This window comes from Mercurialis annua, linkage group LG8, assembly GCF_937616625.2.
Source record: "Mercurialis annua linkage group LG8, ddMerAnnu1.2, whole genome shotgun sequence".
Classification (NCBI taxonomy): Eukaryota; Viridiplantae; Streptophyta; class Magnoliopsida; order Malpighiales; family Euphorbiaceae; genus Mercurialis; species Mercurialis annua.
The window spans coordinates 42,571,212-42,589,404 of record NC_065577.1 but is presented as its reverse complement, the minus strand read 5'-3'; the positions used below and the strand labels follow the sequence as shown (position 1 = coordinate 42,589,404).

Genomic DNA, 18,193 nt, shown 5'->3' with positions numbered 1-18,193 from the left:
CAAAAATATTTTAGAAATACATTATAAAAAAAATACCTATTTGATCCTTAAAAATGAAAAATATACAATTTTTTGTAATTGGGAAAATACGTTTTCTATTTTTCATTTATTGTTCAACCTCTTTATTATAAAGGTTATTCACTTAAAAGATATCCAATGTTGTGTTCTATTTTTCATTTATAGCTCAACCTGTTAAAAATATCAATTTAAATCTAATTTTAATAAGTATATTTTAATTAGTTAATTAAACGTGCGCACGCGATATAAAAATTTTTAGAAGAAAATTTACCTTGCGGAATTATAAATTATCAATTTAACATATGATAAGTGGCGTAGTTGATACAACTACCAATCTATATAAATTATATTAATATATTTATTTAAAAATAATACTGCTTTCAGATAGTTACAGCTAATCGCATCATACGTCGTATTTAAAAGGGTTAATTGCATATAAAATCTTAATCTTTACACCAAATTTCAAAAATGACATAATATTTAAAACGTGTCAATCACATATATCACCTTTCATTTCTTTTCAATTTTACCATGAGCACATTTTTTGATGAAATTCCGCTGATTTGGATATCTGATAGATCTGTCACGTGTCATGTCACGTTAGAAAAAATGCCATTAAAAATCGCCGATATTATTTTTAAAAAGAAATAAAAGGTGGTGTCTATGATTGACTAATTTTAAAGGTCATATTATTTTTGAGACTTGGTGCAAAGGTCATAATTTTATGTGTAATTAACCCTATTTAAAATAGGTGGTTTATATAATCTTACGTGGTGAACATTCATATATGTTCGAGTTTGACTTTTTACACAAACACTAATTAGAATTAGACTGCAAGCGACAAATTAAAAAAAAAACGTGATCATAATGAGAAAATCTGCAAAGATTTGGTCTTTAACTAAAAAATCAAATAATTGATCTACAATTAAAATGTATTTATTAAAATTAGGTTACATTACCATTTTAAAAATATTAGACTATAGATCAAAAATCAAAAAGATTTCATAATTTTTAAAGTTCAATTGTTTTAGAATCACGAACTTTAACGTGTTGTGCAATCATAAGACGAACTTTAAATTTTGACAATATAAAATACAAACTTTTTAAATTTTTACAATATGAAACCCCGAAGAATCTTTCGTCAAACAAATGTTGATGTGAACATCTAAACAAAATATATTTCCTTCTAAAAATGTTGATACAAACATTAGAACAATGCCCACGTCAATTGTTTTGACAAAAATTGCTCGGCGTTTCAAATTCTAAACAAAGAATAGTTTATTAATTAAATTTATAAAAGTGTCAAAATTGCAAAACAAACAAACAATGATAATTTTTAAAGTAATTAAACTATTATTTTTAAAGTTTAATTGTTTTAAAATCACAAAATTTAGCGTGTTGTGCAATATTAACACAAGCTTTCAACAAATTTGAAAAGATAGAAATAAATGCTTTATCTTAAAATGACAAGTATTATAGACTAATAATTTTTTTCAAATGAAACAAATATTATGTGAAAGAAGAAATAGAAAAATTCATATATATATATATATATATATATCTCTTTTGATGGACTAAAATATAATAATATGAATCAAAATTTAATTATTAGATTTTTTGTTTAAAAAATCAATTTTGAGATTATTCACAAAAAAAAAACTTTTAAAATTGGACCAAATTAAAAAAAATTCATTAATATTTGCTTGTTTTTAGCCTGTGGTTATTTCCTGAAATATATGTTTCGGTAACTTATTTACACTTTTACCTGACAAGTTTTGATTTTTTTTTTCTGACTTTTTTATTTACAAAAAATATCTTTTTTTTTATTTCACATATACATTTTTTGGTTTCCAATTTCGGTTTTCGGTTTTTTCGATTCTGTTGAGCGAACCAACCAATTGCACAAACCTATTTTTCAGTTTTTAATAATTTATTCTCTTTTTTACAGATTATTTCCTGTTTTTTTATATAGTGAACCGATAGTGTATATGTGGTGTTTTCATGGTGTTTTTATAGTGTAAGATTAGTGTATATATAGTGTATTTATAGTATATTTATGACATTTTATAGTGTTTTTGTGGTCTACCATGAAAATACTGCAAATACACCATAAATACTGTAAATACACCATAAACAATGTAAATGCACCATAGATGTACTAAAAAACGGCAGAAATACACCAAAAAACATAGATATCCCGAAAAACACCAGAAATACATTAAAAATACACTAAAACGTAAATATATTATAAAATTGCTACAAATGCACCATAAATCAATTTGTTCTTTACAATATCAGTAATAATAACAAATCTATGAACAAGAGAAAGACAAAATAAATAATTATATGAATAATAAAATAATTTTATAAACAAAAAATTATAGATCTACAATAATTTGTTTACAAAATGTTTAAATCATTACAAAAAATCTAAAAAATTACACAAATTAAAAAACAAGTCGAGAAATCCATAACGCGAACGGAAAAGACGAATGGACTAGCGCGAACAGAAAAGACGAACGGAAAAACGACTGAAAATGACGAGAAATCCATCGGAAGTAGACGAACGAAAGCGCGAACAGAAAAATAACCGGAGGAGACAAGCTGAAAATCAAATGAAAAAGAAGAAAAAAAGAAGAAGAAAAAAAAAAGAGAACTTTGAGAGAGAATAGAGAGTGACTATGTAAAATTTAATCTAAAATAAAAAATAGGTAGCGTAGGATATAAGAGAAAGATGACAAAAAAAGGTGTAAATAAATTTCAAAAACAGGCATTTGGTGAGAATATCCCTTTTAACTTCGGTTTTTTAATTATCCAAAGTTCCATTGCTCCATCCTCTCTAAAAAATTAATGCTCTCCCTTCTCTTTAAAATCAGAAGACTTTTTTCTTCGTCATCTTTTTGAGGGTGGGGGAATTTTTCCAGTTAACCGGAAATTCATATTCTTCCCGCCTTTACTACTATTGATCGAAGAGCTACTTTTTTTGTTTCGATGAATTTTTTAAGGTGCTTGTTTGAATTTTATTTTGATTGAATAAACTTTTAAATGTTGTGTAGATCTAAGACTTGGGAGATAACTTATGGATCCATATATTTGAAAAATTTGAAATTTCAAGAATCAAACTGTTTTAAAATCGTATTTTCAATTTGAACCATTTATATTGTGAGTAACCTTTTAATGGTTGAAAATTTTTTAATAAATTACTGCAGTAACAGCTCTCATTATTATTTTAAAATAATTCTTATCATTATTGTTTTAAAATAATTCTTTCAGTTTGTCGAAAAAACAATCATCTATGTAATTTTCATTCTCATTAACGAAAGTTTTAGCGTTTGACAAAAGAAAAAAAAGTTACATTTCTGTCCATTACTTGCCCATTTTTATACAAGTGGAGTCCATTAAGCCATGTTTTACACTAACCACTTGCTCTACTCTCCAGTCTCTACCTCAAGTTTTAAAAATACCAAATTACACGTATTTTCCACGTCATAAAATCCTCTCCCTTTTCCCTCCACTTATTTAATTAAAACTTTAAAACTTAAATATAAAAATAATCAAAAACGAAAAATTCTTCGAACTTTCTCTTGGACGTTAAAAAAGATGAAGCTAAACTCCCACCACCACCAAATCCACGGTGGCTTCACTTACAAACCACCGCCACATCATCAACTGTACATACACAGCTCATCTTCGCCGGAGCCGCGGATTCCTTCGAAACGCAACTTTACTCTCTCACTCCGTTGCGCTTCACAAACTCCTCAAACTGCAACAAGACGCCGCGTTTTACTAACTCCACTCATCGCTCTCGGCGCCTCCGTCCTCCTCCAATCTTCCTCCTCATCCAAGGCGGAAGACGCCACCAAACCTCCTACTCCTCCCCCTTCGCCTACTCCTCCTCCGTCTCCTCCTTCTTCGCCGCCTCCGCCGGCGACGGTGGAGGTAAACTCAAGAATATACGATGCGACGGCGATAGGAGAGCCGATGGCGGCAGGTAAAGACAAGAGAAAAGTATGGGAGAAGCTAATGAATGCGAGGATAGTGTATTTAGGAGAAGCCGAACAAGTACCTGTAAAAGATGATAAAGAATTAGAGCTTGAAATTGTTAAAAATTTGACAAAACGCTGCGTTGAAAGTCAGAAATCTATTTCTTTAGCTATGGAAATGTTTCCTTCTGACTTACAATCTCAGCTGAATCAATTTATTGATGGAAGGTATAGATTACAATCTTAATAGTGTTACATATTTGTCTGGCTAGTGTTATAGTTACTATGCAATTATTCAATTTAAACAAGAATACGAAATATTTTGAAAGAAATAAAGTAATGTGAATTGCGAAACATGACATGATTTTGTAGGTTTTAATTCTATATTTGTACATGAATTGAACAATGCCTAATGTAATTGGGAAGTACAATAGTAGAAAGAATTGAATTTAATTGAATTCTATATAGTCGATTCGCTTGTTTGGAAGGATTTTAGCTGTTCAAATTCAATTATATCAATTTGTAGAAAACGCGGCATTTTGAAAGAAGTGGCGTTGTGCAAATTGGCATGACTGTGTGAGAATTCAAGTGGACAAAATTCTTTATTATTTTACTTGAAACAATGTGTATGGTTAAGGTAGTTATCTTTCGATAGGGATGTAGTCTGGCTCGACCATTACAATATGTTTGGAACTGGTGTTGAGGTGCATACGTTGTATTTGGTGGCAGGATAGATGGAGAAACCTTGAAGTCTTATTTGACACATTGGCCAGTTCAAGGGTGGCAAGAGTATGAGCCTCTTTTGAATTTTTGCCGTGATAATGGAGTTAGAATTGTAGCTTGTGGTACTCCACTTGAGGTAATTAATTGCTTATGATTATGAGTACTTGAAAAAGCAAGATTGTTAATTTTGGTCTCTAATATGCTTGAGAAATGCTGATGCATATTTTAAACTGGAACTTGATTGCATTGAGTTCTACCGTCTGTTGTTTCTAATGTACTTGTGTGTTGAGTCGTATCATGTATGTCCTGATGGTTTTATGGGGATCTAAAGATAATAAACTGTGTGCTTATCCTATTTCTTTGTCCGTATAATTTTTTTCAGTTCATTAATATAGTGAATCAGCTTATTTGTTTTTCTGCAGTTTAAAGAGGTATAATCTTCTAACCATTCTAATTTCGAATGTTTGCAGATCATACGGACAGTCCAAGCTGAAGGTATTCGTGGGCTCTCAAAGGCTAATCGTAAACTTTACACTCCCCCAGCTGGTTCCGGCTTCATCTCAGGGTTTAGTTCTATTTCACGTAGGCCAATTGACATGAATTATCCAACGCAATCAGCTCCTTTTGGGACAAGCTCATATTTATCTGCTCAAGCAAGAGTAGTCGAGGATTATTCCATGTCACAAATTATTTTAAAAGCAGTGGCAGATGCAGGTGCTACTGGTATGCTTGTAGTGCTGACAGGTGCAAGCCATGTTATGTATGGATCAAGAGGCACAGGGCTTCCAGCAAGAATTTCAAAAAAGATGCAAAAGAAGAACCAAGTAGTTATATTACTTGATCCTGAAAGGCAATTCATGCGAAGAGAGGGGGAAGTTCCTGTTGCTGATTTTTTGTGGTATTCTGCTGCCAGACCTTGCAGCAGAAACTGTTTTGATCGTGCTGAAATTGCTCGAGTAATGAATGCAGCTGGTCGGAGGCGCGATGCCTTACCCCAGGTAATTGAAGTGCTATGTTGTAATTTTAAGAGCTTTAGCTTCCCTTGTTGTTCTTTTTAATAATCTTTACGCTTATGTTTATGGTTTTAAAAAGGTGTAAATGTTGTTAATTTGTAACTTTGCTAGTCAGTTTTCTATTTTAAAAATTATTCTCATAAGCTACCAAATTGCTGAGAATGATGAAACATTATTCTTCTATGCATTTCAGGACCTTCAAGAAGGACTTGATCTTGGATTAGTATCACCAGAGGTACTGCAGAATTTCTTTGACCTAGACCAGTATCCTCTTCTAAAGGAACTAGCTCAACGTTTTCAGGTATACTTATTTTTTGAAGTGCAATACTATGCTTTGTAGTTGACCATGATATCTTTCAATAAATAGCAATTGATGGCTGTGAAGGAAGTGCTTCGACTTGACCATAGCTGTTTTTGGTGCAGGGATTCAGGGAAAGACTATTGGCAGATCCCAAATTCTTGCACAGATTAGCTATTGAAGAATCCATATCTATAACGACTACTCTCTTAGCACAGTATGAGAGACGTAAAGAAAACTTTTTTGAAGAGCTTGACTATGTAATTACAGACTCTGTCAGGGGAATAGTGGTTGATTTTTTCACTGTCTGGCTTCCTGCTCCAACTCTTTCGTTCCTATCATATGCTGTCGACACAAATGCGCCTGACAACATTGATGCTTTAAAGGGTCTCCTTGGCTCCATACCTGACAATGCATTTCAAAAGACTCTTCCTGGGAAGGACTGGAATCTCAGTCACAGAGTTGCATCTGTGCTTATCGGTGGCCTTAAACTTTCTAGTGTTGGGTTTATCTCCAGCATTGCTGCTGTGGCTGCTTCAAATTCTTTGTATGCAATTCGCAAACTCATCAATCCAGCACTAGTTACTAATCAACAAACTAAAAGATCACCAATACTTAAAACAGCACTGGTTTATAGTGGCTTCCTTGGAACATCAGCAAATCTGCGCTACCAGGTACAAGATAGAGATACTCTTGTTACACAAGCTATAATTTTCAATTGTACTCCTTTATTGCCCAATAAAGTTTATTTTAAGTCATATGGGGATGCATTTATTATCACATGTCAATGGGGTGATCTTGTTTGTTTTAATTCAGTAAAGGGCAACATATGTTGCTGATAATAAATAGTATAATATGAAATTTTTTTGATGTACTAAAGTTCCTTTTTTCTGGGGAGAGCAAGTGAATGTAGCCCTAGCCCTACATTAGGAATGCAATTGAGAAGTAATTAGAACAATGTAGCTTATATTAGGAATACAATTTTTAGAAGCAACTTAAACATATTTTTCAGTCATATTATTAAATAAAAATTCAGTGGATTATCAAAGAAATAAACTTTCTTGCCAAGGGAATCATCCTTATTTTGATCCGCTAAAGCGTCAAAGAGGGACTGATTGGCCAATTTAAATGGGAGATAACAGTTTTACCTTTGTTGTCTACAATTTTTATATCTGATCTTTTATACTTCTACATATTGACAATTAACAATCATCATTCAGATTATTGCTGGACTAATCGAGCATCGGATTTCTGATGAATTTGCTTCCCAAACACTCCTTGTAAATATGATATCATTTATTGTTCGGACAATAAACTCCTACTGGGGGACCCAGGTTAGAACTCTCCTTCTTTGCTTCAAGTTCTTGCATAAGCAAGAGGTACAATGCATGGCTTTCCTTCTTATCTATGTATGGGAAGATATTCGAAGTTTTACAATTTCCTCTTATTATATTTTTAAAAATGTACATCATTTCTAAATTGTACATTCTGATCTCTAGGGGAAGGCTGCTAATGAGATGGTAAAACTTTTGTAATCTGTGGGTATATAACTTTATATTTTTATAAGCATGGAGAGCAGTGGCAGCCACTGGTTTCCATTTGTGCGAATCTGCTCAATGAAACTGATAGACTACTTAGAGTTCTGTATAGGAATTGTTTTCCCATTGATGAAAACCCACTCTATTAAGCTGATAGATTACATAGAATGTTGCATGGGAATTGATTCCCATTGATGCAAACCTGCTTTTTGAAGCTGATAGACTGCTTAGAGTACAGTATCACTATCCCAGCCTGTTTCTTTTTCTGAGCCCTTCCCAACATTCACAGGTGGCATGAATAGCATGAAAATGAATTCAAAGTTGTCCTCCAATACTTGTCTAGGTCTGACCTTTATGCCACCTCCAACATAGCCAACAACAACTGTAATTTTGAAGTATTGACTGCCCTGGAAACTAAAATTGATTTGATATTTGCTTTGTTATAATTGCTGCAGCAATGGATCGACCTCGCACGGTTTTCAGGACTGCAAAGTAAGAAGGATAATTCATCTTCTGATGAGATACTGATTACCACTACTAGTGTTACAGAAGGATCAAATACTTCAGAGAATGCCAGTATGGATGAAATCAACAATCAATAAGGTGATTATTTCACTTGCGTTTTGTCAAGATTAATTTGTAAATTATTCTTCCAAAGCTGCTGAGAAGGAATGGATTTCAATTCACTTGTTTATATCTTCCATTACATTTATGTACATTTTCCATGTAATTCTTCCAAATTTTGGCAAACATAATGTTACACTAGATATAGCTGCACATCACTTGGAAATTAACCTTCCATGTGAGCTTTATGTAAGAACCTCTACTATACTTTCCTTAACAGAATGAAGAGCATACTCCTTTTGCTGTTTATCTTACAGATCCCTAGCACTTGCTCAAAAACAAAACACTAAAGTCTTGATACTGAATTTAGGAAATGTGGTTCCTCCGTTCCAGAACTGTAATTTAATGAAGTTAGTGCTGTAGGTATGGCTGCATATTCCCTACCATCACAAATAGCCGGGAAGCCCTCGGTGCACCGGATGAGCCCTTTTGTTTTGGGTGGAGTCTGCTGTTTAAATTAGACTGCTTCACCAAGTTATTGGTGAAGTGTTTAATCTGAGGCAAATTGATAAAATTTTGGTAATTCCAATTTATGCTGCTTGTGAAATTGTGAAAGTTCAATTTTTATTAGCCTGTGTCTTCATGAATTCTCGCTTTTCTGGTTTAATAGCCTAGATGAGTTTGGATTTTTTCGTTTGAAGCATATCTTGGATGCATCATGCATATGAATATCCTTTGGCACTTAAAAGGTTTTCTACAATGCATCATAAGCAACTTTTTTTTTATATAAAAACATTAGGAGGTATAGTACAGAACATAATAATTACATTCTGAGTCGGCAAGAGTCTTCTACATCAGATTGATCTCATTTTAGATTCTGCTCCATAGTCATCTGACCTGATAGCTTCTGCTTAACCTTTTCAAGAGCAATTTCTAGGTTTTTTAGCTGCATCAGAAAATTTAACTGAACCTTTAATATCAAGACATCATAGTTAACACTTAAATAAGTTTAAAATAATGTTAAAGTAGCTTATTGGTGTTACCTCTTGTTTGGCGAATCTATTACAGAGGAATAGCCCACTAAACAGATCAAAGCTATTCTTCTCAGTGCCATCTTTCTGCCAAAAATGAATATTATGTTGTTTATTTTCATATATGCGATATTTGTACCCTTTTCAATGGAGGAGAACAGACAAAGAGAAAAAGGATCAGTGAGCATACTAATCGAACAAGTGTCTCGAAGCCTTTTGTGCTCATAGGTGTGGACTTGATCTCCATTTCTGACAAAGTCCTGTGCAATAGGAAGAAGCTTAGGTTCGCATGGTTTATTTTCTAGCTTTTGTCTACTTTCGAACAGATACATGCCTACCTGCCTATAGTGTGAGTAAGAAACTGAGTCTTGGCCGCTATTCTATCATGCTCTTCACAGGACATCTCCAACATTCGGCAACCCTGCTCAACACTTAGATAAATTATGATCCGCAATATATTTTGCTAATTGGCTTCTGATTCATGAAAACTTTGTCATGCAACAGTAATTCTAAGAATTGGCATACTATTCGATATCTCGTTGAGCATTGTTTCAAGTTAGTTATTGCTTAAACTGTGCTTTCTAATTTATTTGGATTAAGTTAGTCTTAATCAATGATGCTATTGACCATTTTTTCCGTGTTAAGTCCTTGGTCAGGTTTTACTAATGGCTTTCAATCAATCACATCAAGCGAGTGAGTCTGATCTAGAAATCCTAATGACGTGTTGGTAAGTATAAGCCTATAACCGTCTTTACTTTCTTGCTCTACTCAGCTACTAAATTGTTGTTTTCTGGTACAGAAAAATAGCTAAACTAGCTTTAGGACAAAAACTAGAGTTATCTTAGATATTGCATTATGAAAAAAAACAAAAGAACTTACCTCACTTTCGAATATTTGTAGAAAATTAGAGCACGTAGCCAGATCCCTCACTCGAACTTTGTCATACACAAAAGCTAAATCTTTCCACCCATCTTTGCCACTCTCTGGTCCAAACATGGGGTGAGTACATAATATATCTATTTCTTCTGGCAGTACCTGATGGGAGTTCACATGCATTTGAAAAAATATAGGTAAGTTTTTTGGTCATAATAAAGTAATATGTTTAGCGAGAAATTTTAACGTAAACTCTGTCCACCACGTCATTCGTGGACAGAGTCAATAATATTTCACCACACCGTTAAATGTGTGTAAACTTTTATTAAACTCAATTACATTATTGACGATCATTTTAATAGTTTCGTGAAATATCATCGAGTCTGTCCACAAATGGCGTGGCAAACAGAGTCTGCGTAAGAATTTATCATGTTTAGCATGGTAACTGTGGTGGCTTTACTTTTAGAAGAACATCCCTTGGATACTCTTTAACTGATAGAACATCGACGAAAAGGATCGGTCGCCCTTTTAGACTCCGGAGTGGCATTGAGTTGATGACCTCTTGCAGAGATAGGATTGATGTGGAAATCAAAATAACTTCATGATCAGCTTCAAAAAATGAGAGTATATCCCTAGCAATGCATTTAAAACACAATATTACAGGACAATCTTTTATAGTATAAGCAAATTGAGGCATCTATATGTGTGTGAATCTAGGAGTGTACATGAGTCGAGTTTCTATGAAGTATTTCTCGAGCTTAACGAGTTTCATTTTGATTTAGAAAATTTAAATCAAAACTTACATTATTCAAAAAATTCTTGACTCATTTACTAAACAAGCTTAAAATTCGAGCTCGAGAAACGAGTTTCGAGTAGCTTGACTCCCTTACACCTTATGTGAATCTGTGTATTTACCTGAAGTATGAAATACCCATATCTTTACAGAGCTTAGAATGATCCGAACGAGAAGTTGCCCTTATTATATGGCCTTGTTTGATCATTGTTTTTGCCAAGAACTGACCAAATGGACCAAATCCAATTATGCCTATTTTCATAGTTGTTGATGATGATAATTGGTAGGGCAATGAACTAGACATGGTTTTGCTGTTTACTGAGAAATGTGGAGTAACATGGGATGAAATGAGAGAGAGCTCGGGATCTCTGGTTTAGATTTGGATTTAAAGGTAGAGTGGGATTTAGAGCTTTGAGTTCAGTTCCAAAAATTGCCAATTAAGGCAAAAAATGAAGACAAATAAATAAGGATAAAACACATGAACTAGCTTTGGACATACGTGGAGATCCGTTCATTAGGTAATTGAGTAAAGGGTTATTGTAGTTTATGAACTTGTGTGTCATAGTCAATGAGTTCATATTTTAAAAATTTAATCAGTTAAGGACATCATTCTTTAATTTTAGATCAATTGTACGAAATGAATGCGTTCATAGACCGTGATTTAACTTTGGGCCAATTAATCTAAAATCTAGATAGTCTTCTTCTATTTGATTAGAATGACTAAGTGTGAGTTGATTGACACGGACTTATAAATTTATGAACTATAACGATTCATTGTTCATTAGGTTTTCAATACTTTTGGTCTTTTGTATTTATTTTTGGGTATGGATTAGGCTATGAACTTATTGACTTCCAAATTGTACTGAATGAACACGTTGATAGACCGTGAAAATTTAATTTTGGGTCAATTGATCTAAAATTTTGATAGTATTGTTCTATTTAATTATACTAGCCAAGTGTGAGTTGATTGACACCTCACAAATTCAGGGACCGCAGTGATTCTTTGTTCATTAGGTTTTCAATACTAAGGTTTTTTGTTTTTTGTTTTGGGTATGAACTGGACTAGTCTGGCGGCTATAAGACCTGAATTATAATATATGGGCTTTGTGGATCTGAGTCCATCCTATCCCCCTGCGAGTTGCATCATTAGGTGTTTACACGGTTCGGTTTGATTTAAAAAAATAAATTAATTTTCAAACCATTTAAAAGAAAAATCAAACTGGACTAAATATTTTTGTATAAAGTATTGGTTTAATAATTTAAATTTATGATTTTATTCAATTCATTTAGCTCAATTTATATAAATTGGATCAAAATGACAAATAATACTTACATTAATACATTAATTTACATATTAATCAAAATATCATTGTTTTATATTTTGTTTTTTTGGTCAGTCTAGTCAACCAATGGTAAAAGCGAAATCAAAATTGAAAATCAATTTTTCTATTCATTTACATTCAAACCAATTTTTTTTAGCTGTTCCAATCGAATCAAAATGAGTTTTTGTCTGTTTGACTATGAGAAATGGTTTAGTTTGGTTTTTGACATTGCACTACCCACAATGTGTTAATTTTTTGATTTTTTTTTTATTCAGAACAAAAATATTTTGATGCATAACATAAAGAACAGCTATTCCAATGGTTCATAAATTACTACTACTATTTTTGAACATCTATTTTATTTAAACATGGCCATTAGGGTCTATACACAATTTCCTATAATAACATGGCTAAAAGAAATAAATAACCTGAAAAGAAAATCTAAATTTAGCCTGCAATATACAATAGGTGTATTGATGTATATGTAATGTAGCACACTCTATTTTAAATTTTTATCCATGGTTATACTCCATGAATTGTCTTCTGGAACAACAAGAGCTCTTGATTCTCTTTTGCTTGCTCTTATTCTTTGTTGTTGAATCACTAAAACCGACGCAGTCATCTTGAAATCCGGCGAGGCGAGCATATCGCCGATGAGGCCTAGCTCGGGGCATTCACTCCAATCTTCCAGACCAAGAAAAAGAGGAGAATCTTGATGATATCTCCCCACCAAAATTAAATCAAATAAATTTACTATCTTTCTTATACATTGAGATAGCCCTACTCCATCTCTCACCACTTCTTCTACATACAAAAATCTCTCATTCCCCATATTCATTTGCTTGTACTGAAACATTAGCTCACTGTCCCTCTTCCTTTCTATACTGTTTTCACTTCCGAAAAGAAGGAACCGAATCACCGTCAACTTTACTGATTCGTGCCTTGCCATTCTCGCTCCATAAGCTAGTGATTCCGCGTCATCTGGCCCCCCTAGGAAGATGACAACAACGTTGAATTTCGTTATAATCGTAGGGATGTTCGACGTTCCTTTCAAAATTCCACGGTCTACTAATATTCCAATGGAGCATGGTGCCTTTTCCAGGACCTTGCAGTTCATGCGCCGTATACTAGGACTTATAGTTTCGACATTGCCGTCAATAGCCCATTGCTTATGAAATGGCATAATCAAGATGCTGGCTCTCCTTTCGATTGCTGTTCTAAAAATGTCAAGGTGCATTGTGCTGTACGAAGAGATCGAGGTGTATGATTGGACTGTAGTGTACCCCTCGTTCTTTTGCTCGTACATCTTCAACGCGTGGGAAGTTGCAATTACAGTAGCTGTTTCATTACGGGTGGACTTGGTGTCGTTAGATATCAAAATGGGAACACTCCTGCCGGCAAGCTCCACGAGAACTAAAGCAATGGCGGCGATAGGGCTATCTTCCGTGGCATTCGATACTTCTAGAAGGTTTATGATGGTCGGAACATTCTCAGGATTGTGTATGCATACTAACATCCGTAACTCTGTATCGTGCTTCGAGTGCTGGAGAGTATTTCTCTTAACCGGTTGTGAATTGATTGTAGGATCATAGATGTATCTTATTAACGGAGTTACAATTGCTGTCGTCGCTACTACGGATATTATACACATACTGAACTCTTCTTGTCGTAAAATCTGCAAATAGTTAACAGGAAATAGCTGTCAGGTTAGTTATTTCAAGATTATTTTAATAAAAGTTAAAGGGTATGGAATATTGTTGAATCAGACCTTGTTCCTTATCCAGAAGTTATATATCGAAATTTCGAGGATGCCCTTCGAGCTCAAAATCATCGAAAGCACAAACGAATCTCTCAGAGATATATTCATATATGATCCTGCACTCATTAGTGTTACTGTCCTAACCACAACTCCGAAGGCAACAACAGTCCCAACAATCCACATCTCCTTTAATTTAACCTCTAAGATATTAGTTTGCAGACCGCTAATGGCGAGGTACGTCGGGTATAGAAATCCCATAACAAAAGTTTCTAGCCTTGATTCCAAAGCTGCCCCTAATGGAGGTCCTTCTGGCACAACTAACCCTAAGATTGAAGGTCCAAAAATGTAATGTTGTCCTATGACCTCACTTATAAATCCAAGAAAAAGGGTTGTAAGGATGATATAAGATACATATTTTTGATCAACAGGTTTTCCTAGAGGTAATCTGTTTATTGTGATTAATATAACTGGCCTTATCACAAGCACAATAAAAAATACTACTCCAATTGTAGTAAAAACTGCCCAAATAAATATAATGTGGTGGCGAACGACTCCTGCGACGAATGATAATGTGACCATAAGAATATTCAATGCATCGGAAAATACTGCGACTGAGAGGGCTAAACGTCCGACATCCGTGTTTTGAAGCTTGAGTTCATTTACTAGGTAAGAAACAACTGAAATACCTGTAAAAGCTTGACTCATAGCTATTAATGCAATGCTATTATGCATGCCTGGATCCATTACAATATGTTTCCTCATAAACAATGCCAATATGAAGGTAAAAAACATAGTAATGGAGAAGGCGGAAGCTGCTAAGTACATCGCCACTCGTCCTGGCTTTAGAATCATTATCGGATCTATTTTGACGGCCACCAGGAAATGGTAGAACATATTTCCGAATGCTGCGAATGTTGCTAGTGTCATATATCCTTCTACAGGAAACAATGTACGCGCTGCTTCACCGTTTTGCCCCAGCAACGAGGGCCCGAGGAAAATTCCTGCCTGCACACAAACATTATGATGCAGGAAGATTAATATAATATGAGAATATTAAATAATTTTTCGTCATTAGTTTCGATATTCTTTGAAATCAACGAATTTGAATGCCTAGTTTCCTACAATAAGCTAATATATAGAAGACCGCGGCTGGAATTATACGCATTTCGACATCATTATAACATTGGCAAAAAAAAAAAGAATACGTACAACAATTTGGGAAACTATGCTGGTTTGTCCGAGTTGCCGGAGCCAAACATCGACGAATCTCGAGGTGAAAAAGATAACAACAAGCTGTATTGTGAGGATAATTGTAGGGGATAGAGCATAATCGTTTTCCCAGAGACTCCATGATGTGAGATAACCCAATTTCCTACAGACCATGTGGTCTAGAGGTACAGTTATATTTTTTTCCATGGTAATTAGTATTGGTAAGAGGAAAGAAAAACAAAAGTGAAAAGTAAAAAATTGAAGAATGATAAGGGTAGTAAAACAGTAAAAATGTAGCTCATATTTCCAAAAACAAAAGAAAATAATAATTCTGAAGAATGAAAGAGTGTAAGGTAAACCTGATAATTTGGGTTGTTATAATTAGCAGGTGGTCTACAAGTTAATATCAACATAAGTCTATCATTTTTTTAATGGTTTTTAAGTAGTAGCATTTCATCACCTATTTTTAGAATTATAAAATAATATTTTTACACTTGAATATTTGTTTATTATTACTCTTTCTAATAAGCTTCTTTTTGATTAAAAATGATTTAATTTTATAATAATAGAGAGATTCGAACCTGAACTTTTTAAATTTAAACTATAAATTTTGTATCATTAGTTTACACCAACATTGTATAAAGGTTAATTTCATATATTCATAGTTAATTTCATTAAGATAAATATTATTCAATGAGTAATTTTAGTTTAGAGAAAAGATTTTTTTCTATGAATAGTTACAGAAAAGATGATATAGCTGCTATGATGTATGAAAACCTTGAAGACGTTGTGTTTCTTGTATCCTAAATGTTTTTGTATTTTAAACTCTCAGAAACATATAGGAAATATTTTTGCGTTGTTTCGATGAATAATAATAAATGAGACTCGTTTTCTAACAAGGAACTCATTTCCTATTAAAAAAAATTATCTTCTTATTTTTGTTAGATTATATGATAATCTGTATCTATACTATATTATAATTCTGAGCTCCCAAATTTCTTTTAATACAAATGTGACAAGTGGCACTCTATTATTTTGACACATGGACTTGTGGACTTGTCAAATTCCAAAAAGCTTAGGCACTCTGTTGTGCTCCTTCAACTCCTTCTTCTTCTAAATTACTATACTGACTTTTATGCACATAAGGTGCTCGATTAAATGGGTTTAACAACTTATGGAAATTGGAGGCTGTTGAGCAAAATATTAGTTTTCCACTCTTACGATTCTATAACCCTGCATTTTCATGTTTAGTTTGAATTAAATTCATAGTTAAATATTTTAATTCACATACTGTTACATGAGATATGTAGAATAATAGTCCATTTTTTTTTTTACCATAAGAACAGAATATGAAGAATATTCAAAATTGCCAAGCTTGTGGTTGTAAAAGATAAATACAAGTCCATACTTTCACATCACATCATCTGCAAGTAATACATTTTACTATGGTGCATTTTGATTGTTACTTATATAGCAATTACAATTCTTTTAGTTCCAGTACGTTAGTAAGTGATACTGTCGTTTGTTTTCTTGGCGTTCAAAATGAAATTATTAACTTGTGTGAATTCATATTCTATAACCTTCACGGAAACTACTTTCCTTAAGGTGTTTCCTTTTATAATTCAAGGGTTATCATGAAAGTTCTCATTGATATGAAAAATCTGCTTGGTCAGAGACAGGGGCGGAACTAGCTTTTGTGAAATGGGGGACATCATACAAATTTTATTTTGAGGGGGCGAAATACATAAAAATTACTATATTTTTTCGAAAAAAGAAAAAGTTCAAGGGTGTTTTTGTTAAAAAAAAAAAATTGCAGGGGCGGTCGCTACCTCAGCCATAAGGCTGGTTCCGCCCCTGGTCAGATAGGATTTTCTTGGGATGAAACGCAGCTATTGGTCACAGCACATGATTGGGATACCTATACTCAAGTGCTTTCTCTTGTTTATCGATTTTATATGCGTCGGTTCCGATTAAAAATGGCTAATGTCTTCTTTGGTGTAGGAAAATTCAGATATCGAATTATAAAGAGCAACGGTGTAGAACTTGGATTAGAGTGTTGTTTTGAGAGTTTAGTTTCAACTAAATTTTGATACTGAAAGAGAGGATTAAGAACTTTTGATGTCCAAAAATTGGTCATGGGTCATATGATATTTCTTGGTATAAACAACTAATGTTGATCTTCCTTATGAATTTATCCGACTATTAAAAATGTTTGTTTTTTAACAAACTTGAAAAATATTTCATGCTTATCATTTTAATTTATTCCCTTTCTTCAGGCTCTGAGGCATTCATCTTTTTACAAGTACCAATTATAAGTTCTGCTGTGCTAATGTCCCAAGATTTCATCTGACTTGTATACCAATATATGCGTAATGGGTTGCCATTTATTTATGGATAAATATAGAGAAGAATTGATTAGAATGGCGTTGGTGCTGAACTTGGTTTTACTCCTATTTATGCTATTTTTCATCCAATTGTTAGTATCTTGGGTTGCAGCTTTTGTAATGGTTATGAAGCACAAGCAAATTGAGGCAATTCGTCACAAATTGAGATATGTCGTCTTCATTTGAAATTTAGTCAATATTATGCAAATGATAAATGAATTTACGTAATTGCATTATAATAAACTTTAAAATAAATCTATTACTATCTTTTTGCTTGGAAGTGTTAATGATAAATGAATTATTATTTTTTTTATTTTTTTTACAGTGCCATAGTTTTATTTTAATGGTCTCATTCTAATATTTAATCACTTACACTCAATGACTTTGGCCATTCAAAATAGTTCATATAACTAATTAACTTCATCCGCGCAACGCGCGAGTATCGACCTAGTTTTATCATAATTGTGAAGCTTTTAAAATTTTAAATTTACAGTTATACATTCACAGAAATTATTATTTGTATGAACTTGAATCTTGATCATATTCAAATAATTTATTTCATTAATTATCATATATGTAAATAACTATCTTGAATAAATAAAATTTAATATTAATAAAATTTTATAATTTTGCATATTCCTAAATATATACTATTTTTATTATTACACATTTTTCTCACATTTCC

The 18,193-nt window shown here is 33.1% G+C and overlaps 3 protein-coding genes across 9 annotated transcripts; 1 reads left to right on the top strand and 2 right to left on the bottom strand.

The window, feature by feature from the left end:
* The first annotated feature begins 3,570 nt into the window (after positions 1–3,570).
* On the top strand, positions 3,571–17,663 carry LOC126660457 (protein RETICULATA-RELATED 6, chloroplastic). Of its 7 annotated transcripts, XR_007635356.2 has the most exons (10): positions 3,571–4,229; positions 4,731–4,860; positions 5,195–5,722; positions 5,931–6,038; positions 6,161–6,709; positions 7,256–7,369; positions 8,029–8,176; positions 9,673–9,723; positions 9,814–9,895; positions 17,401–17,663. XR_007635356.2 is itself a non-coding variant. In XM_050353982.2 (8 exons), exons 1-7 carry the CDS (start codon positions 3,619–3,621, stop codon positions 8,173–8,175), a joined length of 2,187 nt encoding a protein of 728 aa, XP_050209939.1. In that variant the 5' UTR covers positions 3,571–3,618; the 3' UTR covers position 8,176; positions 9,814–10,051. The 7 variants fall into 7 exon arrangements, 4 of the variants coding, with proteins under 4 accessions (XP_050209939.1, XP_050209940.1, XP_050209941.1 ...); XR_007635358.2 differs by lacking the exon at positions 9,673–9,723; XR_007635357.2 differs by lacking the exon at positions 17,401–17,663 and having other exon boundaries at positions 9,814–10,051.
* On the bottom strand, positions 8,905–11,138 carry LOC126660458 (arogenate dehydrogenase 1, chloroplastic-like). The gene is made up of 7 exons (XM_050353986.1): positions 10,957–11,138; positions 10,502–10,673; positions 10,048–10,203; positions 9,507–9,589; positions 9,359–9,428; positions 9,181–9,255; positions 8,905–9,083 (listed from the first exon to the last, which is right to left on the bottom strand). The coding sequence occupies exons 1-7, from the start codon at positions 11,136–11,138 to the stop codon at positions 9,003–9,005; spliced, it is 819 nt and encodes a 272-aa protein (XP_050209943.1). The 3' UTR covers positions 8,905–9,002.
* On the bottom strand, positions 12,449–15,422 carry LOC126660456 (cation/H(+) antiporter 15-like). The gene is made up of 3 exons (XM_050353981.2): positions 15,125–15,422; positions 13,925–14,920; positions 12,449–13,831 (listed from the first exon to the last, which is right to left on the bottom strand). The coding sequence occupies exons 1-3, from the start codon at positions 15,329–15,331 to the stop codon at positions 12,656–12,658; spliced, it is 2,379 nt and encodes a 792-aa protein (XP_050209938.1). The 5' UTR covers positions 15,332–15,422; the 3' UTR covers positions 12,449–12,655.
* Positions 17,664–18,193: the final 530 nt, after the last annotated feature.

Coding starts and splice junctions, on each gene's coding strand:
- LOC126660457 (XM_050353982.2), top strand. CDS start 3,619: ATGAAGCTAAACTCCCACCACCACCAAATCCACGGTGGCTTCACTTAC. Junction 4,861..5,194: donor CTTGTGGTACTCCACTTGAG/GTAATTAATTGC, acceptor GAATGTTTGCAG/ATCATACGGACAGTCCAAGC. Junction 6,710..7,255: donor CAGCAAATCTGCGCTACCAG/GTACAAGATAGA, acceptor ATCATCATTCAG/ATTATTGCTGGACTAATCGA.
- LOC126660458 (XM_050353986.1), bottom strand. CDS start 11,138: ATGTCTAGTTCATTGCCCTACCAATTATCATCATCAACAACTATGAAA. Junction 9,590..10,047: donor TACAAATATTCGAAAGTGAG/GTAAGTTCTTTT, acceptor AGTGTTGAGCAG/GGTTGCCGAATGTTGGAGAT. Junction 9,256..9,358: donor TCGAGACACTTGTTCGATTA/GTATGCTCACTG, acceptor CATTTTTGGCAG/AAAGATGGCACTGAGAAGAA.
- LOC126660456 (XM_050353981.2), bottom strand. CDS start 15,331: ATGGAAAAAAATATAACTGTACCTCTAGACCACATGGTCTGTAGGAAA. Junction 14,921..15,124: donor GCATAGTTTCCCAAATTGTT/GTACGTATTCTT, acceptor GTTTGTGTGCAG/GCAGGAATTTTCCTCGGGCC. Junction 13,832..13,924: donor ACTTCTGGATAAGGAACAAG/GTCTGATTCAAC, acceptor AACTATTTGCAG/ATTTTACGACAAGAAGAGTT.